The sequence below is a fragment of the Emydura macquarii genome, unplaced genomic scaffold, assembly GCF_026122565.2.
Source record: "Emydura macquarii macquarii isolate MOO-44397 ecotype Brisbane River unplaced genomic scaffold, CSIRO-AGI_Emac_v2 contig_1253, whole genome shotgun sequence".
Lineage (NCBI taxonomy): Eukaryota > Metazoa > Chordata > Testudines > Chelidae > Emydura > Emydura macquarii.
This window is the reverse complement of record NW_027131390.1, coordinates 70,763,822-70,775,060: the sequence shown is the minus strand read 5'-3', so window position 1 is coordinate 70,775,060 and position 11,239 is coordinate 70,763,822. Positions and strand designations below refer to the sequence as shown.

Below are 11,239 nucleotides of genomic sequence, written 5' to 3'. Positions count from 1 at the left end.
AAAATCCCCACATTATATTAGACCTGAGTTTTTATAGGCAACAAAAATAGTAACACTCTATGGTAAATTCTGCAGAAGTAAAGGAATGATACTAACATGCAACATCCTTAATTAATACTGGGTTTGAAGAATCACTTGGTGGTCCAACCCCTGCTCTATTTTCTGCACTGACGCGGAATTCATATTCATTTCCTTCTAGGAGTCCAGTCATTTTGCATCTAAGGTCTGAAACTGGTTTCTTCGTTACTCGGACCCATCTCAAACCTTTCTTTTCTTTCCTTTCCACGTAGTAGCCTGTGATTTCACTACCACCGTCATCAACTGGCCTTTTCCAGCTAACAGTCGCACTATTTTTAGTCACATTTGTTACTTCTGGTTTTCCAGGAGGACCTGGGGGACCTTAAATGAAAAAATACAGAGTTTTTTAAACGTGCATGAGCCTGTAAATACTATAATGAACATTTGGTTAATCTGTTAACCTTTTCTACTTACCAAATCTATCCACCATTTTAACTGGTTCTGACTGTACAGGTTCACCCTTGCCATACTGGTTGACAGCTGAGACACGGAAGATGTATTCGTTTCCTTGAATGAGCTTGCTAACAACATGCCTGCAAGTCTCAATATTTTCAGCAACTAAAGTCCACAGGAGTCGGCTAGTTTCTCTCTTTTCAAGTACATAAGACTTGATGGGTGATCCACCATCTTCTGCAGGAGGTGACCATGTAAGTGTAGCTTTTTCAGCTGAGATGTTGCTGACCTCAATGGGACCAGGTGGTCCAGGTACATCTAAAACTTTCACATGCACATGTTCCTGTTTAGTGCCAAAAGGATTGCTTGCAGTGATTGTGTATTCACCAGAATCTTTCCTGGCTGCATATTTGACACTCAGTGTGGAGGAAGTTGGAGTTGCTTCAATGTGCACAATATCTGAAGGCTTAAAGTCTTTTCCTGCTTTGGACCATGCTGAAGTTGGAAGTGGTTTGCCACGGATGCTAATAGCAGTCACTGTAATGGTATCTCCTGCTTTAACTGTCAAGCCTTCTTTCAATGTAGGATCAATAACAATTGTTGGTGCCTCTGTAAAAGAAAAGCATGTTTGTCAGGAAGAGTGTGTTTTAAACAATAATTTAACAAACAAACCAAAAACTCTGTATTTTTGTATGGTCTACGCACCATATTCATCCTTGCACATTATGGTTCCTGTAGGTTCTGATGGAGGACTGATAGCACCAGCAGTGTTCTTTGCTCTAATTCTGAACTCATACTTCCCACCTTCTACAAGGTCAGTTACAGTAAATGCACAATCTGGAACATTCACATGATTAGCTTTTGTCCAAGACTTTGAAGGCAAGTCACGTTTTTCAACTATGTAGCCAATTAACTTATGTCCACCATCATACTTCGTTTCTGTCCAAATGAGTGTTACTGAGTTCCTAGTTACATTTATAACTTCAGGTTTCCCAGGAGGATCTAAAAAAAAAAATCAAATAAAAATAAATCAATAGTAAAATAAAACGCCAATATTTTTCAACCCACGGAATTTTCTCTGTTTTCTTCTGATGACTTACCAATTGGATCAAGTGCCACAATTGGTTCAGATGGCAGGCTAGGTTTACCTACTCCTGCCAAGTTGATTGCCATCACTCTGAATTCATATTCCAGACCTTCAGTTAACCCTGTTACTCTGAAGTCTTTCATCCTTAGTGGAGTCTTGTTAGCTCTTTTCCACAGAAGGCTATTTCTTTCTTTGAATTCAAGATGATAACCTAACAAAGATGAATAGTAGAATGTAAAATACTAGTTTGTAGTATAAAAATCGGCATTTGCACAGTTAACTGCCCAGCATACTGCTGCTGTATGTGTAGGGCAGATTGGATCAGCTACTGATGCAAGAACAACATTTAAAACTAGATTAAGGGATAGATATGAATGTAAATAACATATGTATACAGTTACATGATTTGTGAATGCAAATGCTCATTTATGCACGCAAATATAAATTTATATAGGTGCACCTATTGTCCCTTTCTTACAAGATTTGGCCATATATACATGAAACAGCTATAATCTCCCGATTCCTCTTCTTTTTCTAACTTTGATTGAATTTTAATTTTTTATTAATATTTTAAAAACAAGCATATCTAGTAAAAGAATGAAAAGAAAGTATAATTCTAATATATATAAGGGATACATTAAAACAAATAATATTAGAATTTTATTTTACTTTTCAATAAGAAAAAAGAAGAGCTAGAGGGGAAAATGGTGAGAAGATTTTAGGGCAAATACCCGTGATTGGTGAGCCGCCAGTTTTCTTTGGGTCAGTCCAAGTTAGAGATGCAGAATCATGCCTAATATCAACAATTTTTGGTGGTGGAGGAGCATCTGGCACATCTAGAAAATACATTAAAAATAAATCAGCATTGAAAGGAAACACCAAGATTACATCAGTTTTAATTAAAAATATTATAATTCATAATTACCAAATGGATGTTTTGCGACCACAGGGTCAGATTTAAGGCCTTCACCTACGCCATATTTATTTTCAGCACTGATTCTGAAAGTATATTCATTTCCCTCATGAAGTCTTGTAACTCTAAATGTAGTTTTCTGGACAGCAGAAGCACATGTCACCCATTTATTGTTTATATTATCTCTCTTCTCTAGGATATAGTTAGTGATTTCTGAACCACCATCATCTTTTGGAGGTCCCCATTTTAAGGTTATAGCATCAGCTGTGACTTCTTCAAATTTCACTGGTCCTGTTGGGATGCCAGGTTTGCCAACAACTTTTATGGAAATAGTGCCTTCCTTACTTCCAGCAATGTTCTTCAGAGTGATAGTGTATTTTCCAGCATCATCTTTATGGCAGTCACGTACCAAAAGAGTGGTGTTAACTGCTGTAGACTCAAATGCAACTCTTCCAGTCTCAGTGACTACCTGGTCTTCACCTTTCTTCCATGTTACAGATGGGGCAGGTTTTCCTTTAATTGGGATTTTAAGACGGAAACTACTACCTTCTTTAGCTAAATAGCATAAATCAGGTAGAGCTCTTAAATCAAGATCAGGTGCCACTGCAAAATAAAAAAATATCAATTACTCATTTGTGCATAAAAACCTTTGTTTTAAAATGTTAATTCAGTTTTAAACTAAACTGATATGTATTCATGCATGATGGACACTATGTATAAAGCGACATATCATTTGGATAAATGAAAGAGAATTTGTGAGTTTGAAGAGATACTTACCAACATCATCTCTTGCCACAACTGTAATCTCACTTGGAGTTCCATATCCAGCATCATTCTGTGCTCTTACTCTGAAAGTATACTCCTTCCCTTCCGTTAAGTCTTTCATTGAAAACTGGAGGTTCTTTGACCTCATAACTTCTCTCCATGAATCATCAGCAGTCATAACCTCAACACTATATGCAATAATACGGCTTCCACCATCACTGATAGGCTTTTTCCAGGCTAGATTGCAGGATGACTTTGTTACAGCCAAAGCTTTTAGGTCAACAACTGGCCCGGGTGTTTCTAGAAGGAATAAGAACAGTAATAAGTCTCAATCACAAATTAAAAACAAGATCCTTTTAAAAGTAAAGTAGGAGAACAATATTCATTTTTCTCACCAGAAGCTTTAACAGCATCCCGAGTTTCACAGGGATCACCAATGCCATATTCATTTTCAGCAAACACCCTGAAAAAGTATGATTTGCCTTCCTCTAAATTAGTTATCCTGAAACTTGTCTTTGGGCACTCCGTTGAAACTGTGGACCATGATTTTTTCTCTGCATCTCGTTTTTCAATAATATAGTTTGTGACTGGACTACCACCATCAATTAAAGGAGGCTCCCATGAAATAAAGGCAGAATCCTTAGATGCTTCTTTTACAATCAGATTAATAGGAGGTCCAGGAGTATCTATATGAATGCAAAATAAACATTTGATTTAGTAACCAAAATACAGAAAATATTAACTGGTTTTAAATTAACTTAAAAAATAACTAATATTTAAGATTAGTAATAATTCTGGCACTTACCAAGTACTTTCACAACCATGGTATATGACTTTTTGCCACTGCTGTTCTCCAGAGTCAAGACGTATTTTCCAGCATCATATTTGTTTACATTTTCACAGCGTAGAAAGGTGTCAAAATCAGTTGACTTGATATCTAGTCCTTTCCTGTCTCTTATGTTGGCATTCACTTTAGACCAACTAATTTTTGGAGGTGGACGACCTCTTACTGGCACATAAATCCTCATTGTGACTCCAGCACGTAAGATAAGTACTTTTCTCAGTTCTGCATCGAGATCTCCCTCAGGTGGAACTGTATTTGTTATAAAAGATTTATATGTTAAAAAGTCAATATTTAAATGTAGCACTAAAATTACTGTGACCAGAAGTCCCAGTTTACTGGCATTGGACTGAATTGGAAGGGCTGCTCCTGCATCTCAACTGATGTTATTTAAGATATAGTTTTGACCTAGTTTCAAAATACTTGGTAGGCTGAACTCCTCCTGCAGTGCTTCCTCCTCTTTCACCACCTCTCATCAAACATATCTTTTTTTCCCCACCCGTCTTATGAAACAGTCCTGCTTCCTCCTTACTTTAAAAGGAACTTGGAACTCAGCTGCCTGCCCTGCACTTGCACAAGTGTAACTATTACTGGATGGTATTACACTTTTGCTCCATTTAGTTGTGTATGCAATATCCTGAATGGGGAGAAGAGCCCCATACAATTAAATCAGGCAAGATGGCCCAGAAAACCACTGGGTCTTCTTATAGGCAGCTGGGCTCCAAATTCCTTAAAAAGTAGGAGAGAGACTGAAGGCCTGCAGAAGAGGAGAGAGAGATTTGGATAGTCTGAATGAAGGTTCGGGGGAAAAGGGAAAAATCTTGAAGAAGGTGGGAGAATTCCTGGTGGGGAGAGAGGAAGAGCAGGCACCACCTCCCATAAAGAATTACTCCAATAAAATTCCTTTTCTTGTTGCCAATCGTCCCATAGCCTGTAAAACAAGCTCCCTTGGCTCCCAGCTGCCAGATGCTCCTGCGCTATCCCGCTACAAGCTGTGAAAAGCCCCTCAGCTAAGCTTCTAAATCCATCCCACTCATCTTCACTGAAATCAGCAAGTCCATTTGTTTTCCAGAAATACTTACTTAAAATGTCTTTGGCAAGGTGTTTGTCAGGCACATCACTTGGGTCACTGTATCCAATCTTATTGACAGCATAAATACGGAACTGGTATTCTGTATTCTCTGTCAGGCCAGTTACCACATAATGAGTATCCTGTAGGTTTTTCGGCAGATTGCATCTGACCCAGTTATCTGTGTCAGCTCTTTTTACTTCAACTAGATAACCAATAATGGGGCTTCCACCATCATATGCTGGTTTACTCCAAGACAGGTTTATAGAATTACGGGTTGTGTCAACCACTTTTGGGAAGGCAGGAGGGCCAGGAGGATCTGAGAATGAAAACAATAGGAAGTATTACAGAATATATTAAACAATAATACTGAGCAAAAACATTTGGACATTTCATAAGAAAATCAAAATAAATGTTTTTAACTTACACTGAGGATCACGAGCATATGCTGCCTTAGATGGTCCACTAGGTTTGCCTAGTCCAGCCTTGTTCAGCGCCGTCACTCTGTACTCATACTCTGTTCCTTCTTGAAGTCCAGTGGCCTTTACAGTTCTTTCTATGACAGGCTTCCTGTTTACCTTTGTCCAGTTAACAGTCTTAGTTTCACGTTTTTCAAGTATGTATCCAGTCACAGGGGACCCACCATCATCAGCCGGTGGCTTCCAGCTAACAGTCATGAAGTCCTTTGTTATATTACTAATTACAGGTGGATCACAAGGCCCAGGTACATCTGTAAAGATTTATTAAAAATTATTTTTTTTCTTAAATGTGCATAAAAACAATTAATCGCAAAACCATGCTGAGACAAGCTTACCATAAGGATTTTTAGCAACTGTTGGCTCAGTGAAGATGGGTTCCCCAACACCATATTTATTTTCGGCACAAATGCGGAACTGATATTCATGTCCTTCTATCAGTTTTTCTACACTGCAGCTCGTAATTGGTACATTGGCAGTGACTTGGGCCCAATTTGGTCTGCTTGTTTCACGCTTGTCAACAATGTAGTTAGTAATTTCTGAACCTCCATCTTCAAGAGGAGGCTCCCATGACAGCATTGCACGATCTGCATACATATTGGTGATTTTAACTGAGGCAGGAGGACCTGGTTTATCTGGAAAAATTAACGATCAATAGTTATATATCTATCTTTTGCTACATCATCCAAATTATAAACATGGACTAATAAATAATCTTTAACCTACCAAGTACTTTAAGCTTAATGGTTGCTGATTTGGAACCACTTGCATTTTCAGCAATAATTGTATAGTCTCCTGTCTGCTTCCTGTTAACGCTGAACATCTCCACAGTGGACAGGTTTCTCTTAGTGGTGATCTTAATGCCTTCAGCTGGTTTTAAATCTTCTCCTTCTTTCTTCCAAGTAATTGTTGGCATAGGTTTGCCATACACATTAGCCTCAAGACAAACATTAGTTCCAGCTTTTACTGTAAGCAATGATTTCATAGATACACCCAGTTCTATTCTGGGAGGAACTGAAAAGAAACAAAAAGAAGAGAGCTAACTAACCTAAAAGACTTAAACATGTCATATGAATACCGGGTACCAAAGCATGACTGAACATTATAAGAGTTCACAAATACTTCTTGAATATACATTCCTTACCATTTTCTGCCTGAATGGTCACTGGGTCAGAAGGCTCAGAAGGCCAGCTAATGTTAATTGCTGTCTTGGCAATTGCTCTAAATTGATACTGAGCATTTTCTTCCAAACCAGTAGCAGTGTATTCTTCTTGAGGAATTTGTTGTGGAGCAGAATTGCATCGTACCCATTTATCACTGGGCAGTTTGCAAGCTTCAACAAAGTAGCCAATAATTTTGCTTCCACCATCATGCTTTGGTCTTGTCCATACAAGTGACACAGTATTCTTAGTGACATCAATAACTTCTGGTTTACCAGGAGGATCTAAAAACAAACAAGACCATCATAAGAATGCCCTCACCAAAAAAATTGTACATTTTAGAAAAATCTTTTACAATGGTGAATGGTATTCATAGCACATCCCTCTAGAAAACCACAAAAATGCTAGATTGCACGATATATATGACAGTGTATTCATATTATATATAAAACACCTAAAGAAACAGGGGAAAAGTGATGATTATAAAGTTGCAAATATTAAGTATTAAGTAAATTTATTACTACTAGTAGTAAGTAAAATTAAATAATGTAAGTTGACCATAAATATTAATGATTTGTTACAAACCATTTAAATGTTTTGCTTACCAATTGGGGCTCTTGCCGTAACAAACTCAGTTGGCTTGCTAGGTTTGCTTGCTCCAGCTTTGTTCAGGGCATAAATTCTGAAAGTATACTCAAGACCTTCAATTAGACCTGCACAAGGGTATTCTGTGGAACGCACAAGTGTATCATTAGCCTTCACCCATAGCAAACTATTTCTTTCTTTACGTTCTATAAGGTAACCAGTTATCGGACTGCCTCCATCACTGTCTGGTTTGTCCCATGCTACAAAAATGCAGTCCTTGTTGACTTTGGTAACACGTGCATTCTTTGGCTCACTTGGAACATCTATGGAAAAACAAATGGGATAATATTATCTGTTCTTTTACTGTTAGAAGAATTAAAATCAGAGAAATACCAGAATTTAAAACTGACATACCAAATGGGAACCTTGCAACCATCTTGTCAGATGTGAGTGGTTCAGAAATGTCAAAACGATTTTCAGCACGAACACGGAACATGTACTCTTGTCCAGGGGTCAATTTTCCAAGTCTGCAGCTTGTCTTTGTGACAGAAGCTACAGCTGTTACCCAGTCTCCCCGGCTTACATCACACTTTTCAACCACATAGTTTGTAATGTTACTGCCACCATCTTCAAGAGGCATATGCCATGCAAGTGTGCAAGCATCAGCATCTATCTCAGAAATGTCAAATGGAGGCTGTGGTGGACCTGGGACATCTGCATGAAGACGGAAGGAGAAAAATTTAACAAAATGGTAGAGCATGAAATATGTTAAAACTAGCTGTGTAGAAAATTAGGATAAAAAAATGAAACTTACCCATGACTACCACTCTGATTTTCTGAGTGGCAATACCAGAGCTGTTTTCTGCTATGAGAGTGTAGTAATCGCTGTCTTTTCTAGTCACATCCTTAATGATAAGAACAGAAGAGTTTTCTGCTTTATGCACAGCTAGACGACTGGATGTAAATACATCTTGTTCTCCTTTCATCCATTTACAGGTTGGCTGAGGTTTCCCATAGACATGTGCTTCAATTCTGAGTTTCTGCCCAGCTTTAATACTAACATGATCTGGCATCAGGATCTTAGGTGGCACTAAAAAGATAAACACACACAAATATTTGTAACTCCTGTGAGAAATTATTTTGTTTTCTTATGCAAGTGTGATCTGCATCTATGCTGGAGCCCTGAGCATTTTGTAGGTAGTATCCTTAGTCTCAATTCAGTGGGGATGGCTTAATAGTCTGAACCTCAGGTTTGAATTATGTAAACACCTGTGAAACCAGATGTTCCATAATTGGCAGTGTAAGCTCTGACTCTGACTTCTATTTTTATATTCTGATTTAGATTGTAAATGAAAGTTTTTGTGTTCAGATTGTCTTTTCACATGTTTGTACAGTGCCTAACACACTAATAGCATTTAAAAACCATTATCATCCTTTTAGCCAAGGGTAACTGGATGGCATCTTTGGAACATGCCCATGCCTCTGAATCATCAAAAAGGGTGATTGTTAAGTGACATGAAACACACTCTCTGCCGGGCAATGAGTATGCTACTTTCCTAATGCCATCTTCAAATCACAGAAATATAGAGTTGGAAGGGACCTCAAGAGAACACCTAGTCTATCCTACTATGCTGAGGCAGGACCAAGTATACCTAGACTATCCCTGACAGATGTTTGTCTAATTTGTTTTTAAAAACAAGTTAGACTTCCTGGGATGCAAGAGACTGGTGACTCAAAGTATGATCTTCTACAGAAGTGCAGAAGAGATCATTTAAAAATTGATTTCCTTGGACTCCATTCAAGAACGAAAAACCTTGTTCATTTCATTATTAAAATAAATTTTAATAGTATAGAAAGTAATAATTAATTACTTACTGAGTTGTTCTTTAACTTCAAATATTCCTTCCGTTTCTCTTGGCAAACTTACTCCTACAGCATTTCTAGCTGCCACTCTAAATTTGTATTTCTTTCCTTCTTTCAAGCCAACTACAACAATGTTCAGATCTTTGACAATAGAATATTGTGTCCAGCGATCCTCAGGTTGTTCTTCTTCTTTGTAGCTAATAATGTATCCATCAATTTTAGAACCTCCATCACGCAGTGGCGGCAACCAGCCTAAAGTAGCACTGTTCTTTGTAATTTCAGTAACTTCAAGTTTTCTTGGTGGATCAGGTTCACCTTAAGAAGAAAAAAAGCAGATATATTAAAACATCACCACTTTAACTGGACAATGCTTTGGTAGAATTAATAAGAATTCTGGCTACTTTCTACAGTTATTCAAAAAGGACTTTATTTAACAGAGTAATTCTTTTGATTTATATTAGAAATCACTAGAGTGATTAAATTAAATTAGAATTACTATTGGTATGCATGGTGTTAATTTGTATTTAGAAAACATATCTGCATAAGAATATTTATTCCACTGTCATTTAGTGGTTAGCAGGAATGCAGAATTTAGACACGTCCACATTCATAAAAAATCAGAAGTTTACTGGGGATTAAAGCAAATAAAGATGCAAGAATAAACAATCAACATTAATAAATACTTACTTAGTGGATCTGATGCCAAGATTGGCTTTGGTGTATCTGTTGGAACACCGGGACCATATTCATTGACGGCAGTTACTCTAAAGAAGTATTCATTTCCAGGGACAAGATTAGCTACTTTAAAACTAGTTTTCTTTACATCTGCAATAACTGTTGACCAGGTCTTTCTGTCAGCCTCACGTTTCTCCAGGATGTAGTGAGTTACTGGACTGCCACCATCATTCTCGGGAGGTACCCATGAAAGCTGACATGACATTTTTGTGACATCTGAAACACTGAACTCAGCCACAGGTCCAGGAGTATCTATAAAGAAACATTAACTCAGATATCAGTCATCTTTTAAAAGTCCTTATTAAATTACAATGAAAGTGGGGTAATGGCTTCCTATACATGGAGAATTAATTTTAGGCATATACAGAGATACTCAAATGCTATTGTGATAGGTGCCATAAAATTCCTATAATAAACAATGAAAGAATGACAACATTGATGTGTTTACAAATTGTTCATGGTGACTCACCAAGGACTCTGACATTCACAAATACAGCCTTTTCTCCAGCTGGGTTAACAAGTGTCAAAGAATATTTTCCTGAATCATCACGTGTAGAATTAGGGATGACAAGGAAGGCCATAGTGTCAACCAGATCAACCTGTCCTTTTCTGACCACATTATCGATACCCACTCTCCTCCAGGTGACTTTAGGTGCTGGTCGCCCTCTAACAATGGCAAAAAGTCTAATGGGGCATCCTGCTCTGACTGTGACTAGCTTTCTCAGGCTTGCATCCAAATCAATCTCAGGAGGTTCTGAAAATAACATTAAAGAAAAACAAAAAAAAGTTCAGAATATGAAATAAAATCTCAATAAAGCAAATAAATGATTGAAAAAAAGATAAGATAGAAAAAAATCACCAAGTATTTCTTTAGGAGACACGGCTTCCTTCAGTTCAGCTGGTCGACCAATGCCAACCTGGTTTTGGGCAGAAACCCGGAACTCATATAGTTGTTTCTCATCCAGACTGGTTATTGTAAATTCTGTATGAATAACTTGTGCAGCAACATTGCATCGTTTCCATCCTACATCAGGAGCTGCACTTTCAACTTTTGGTCTCATTTCCACAATATATCCAATAATTGGTGCACCACCATCATAGACTGGTTTTCCCCATCCAAGAGTGATGGAACTCTTTGTGCTGTCAACCACCTTCAGATTAGTAGGAGGACCAGGTGGTTCTGAAAGACATGATAAAGGGCAGGAATAAGAATATATTTGAGCAACTAAGCAACCTGTTAATTTAATGTTTTATTTTAATAACAGTAAAATATA

At 37.6% G+C, this 11,239-nt stretch overlaps 1 protein-coding gene across 50 annotated transcripts in view; it reads right to left on the bottom strand.

Annotated features, from left to right (window-relative positions):
* The window catches only part of TTN (titin), a 465,728-nt gene that overhangs the window by 46,432 nt on the left and 408,057 nt on the right, over positions 1–11,239 (bottom strand). For all 50 annotated transcript variants that reach the window (XM_067549108.1, XM_067549128.1, XM_067549138.1 and 47 more), the window contains 21 exons: positions 10,825–11,145; positions 10,435–10,719; positions 9,918–10,217; positions 9,243–9,545; positions 8,182–8,457; positions 7,782–8,081; positions 7,388–7,690; positions 6,767–7,066; positions 6,349–6,636; positions 5,961–6,257; positions 5,574–5,876; positions 5,160–5,465; positions 4,042–4,329; positions 3,632–3,922; positions 3,249–3,536; positions 2,484–3,074; positions 2,290–2,394; positions 1,572–1,769; positions 1,177–1,473; positions 493–1,080; positions 97–399 (listed from right to left, as the gene is read on the bottom strand). In XM_067549108.1, the coding sequence (XP_067405209.1) occupies positions 97–399; positions 493–1,080; positions 1,177–1,473; positions 1,572–1,769; positions 2,290–2,394; positions 2,484–3,074; positions 3,249–3,536; positions 3,632–3,922; positions 4,042–4,329; positions 5,160–5,465; positions 5,574–5,876; positions 5,961–6,257; positions 6,349–6,636; positions 6,767–7,066; positions 7,388–7,690; positions 7,782–8,081; positions 8,182–8,457; positions 9,243–9,545; positions 9,918–10,217; positions 10,435–10,719; positions 10,825–11,145 (6,531 nt within the window). The remainder of the gene's footprint in view (positions 1–96; positions 400–492; positions 1,081–1,176; positions 1,474–1,571; positions 1,770–2,289; positions 2,395–2,483; positions 3,075–3,248; positions 3,537–3,631; positions 3,923–4,041; positions 4,330–5,159; positions 5,466–5,573; positions 5,877–5,960; positions 6,258–6,348; positions 6,637–6,766; positions 7,067–7,387; positions 7,691–7,781; positions 8,082–8,181; positions 8,458–9,242; positions 9,546–9,917; positions 10,218–10,434; positions 10,720–10,824; positions 11,146–11,239) is intronic.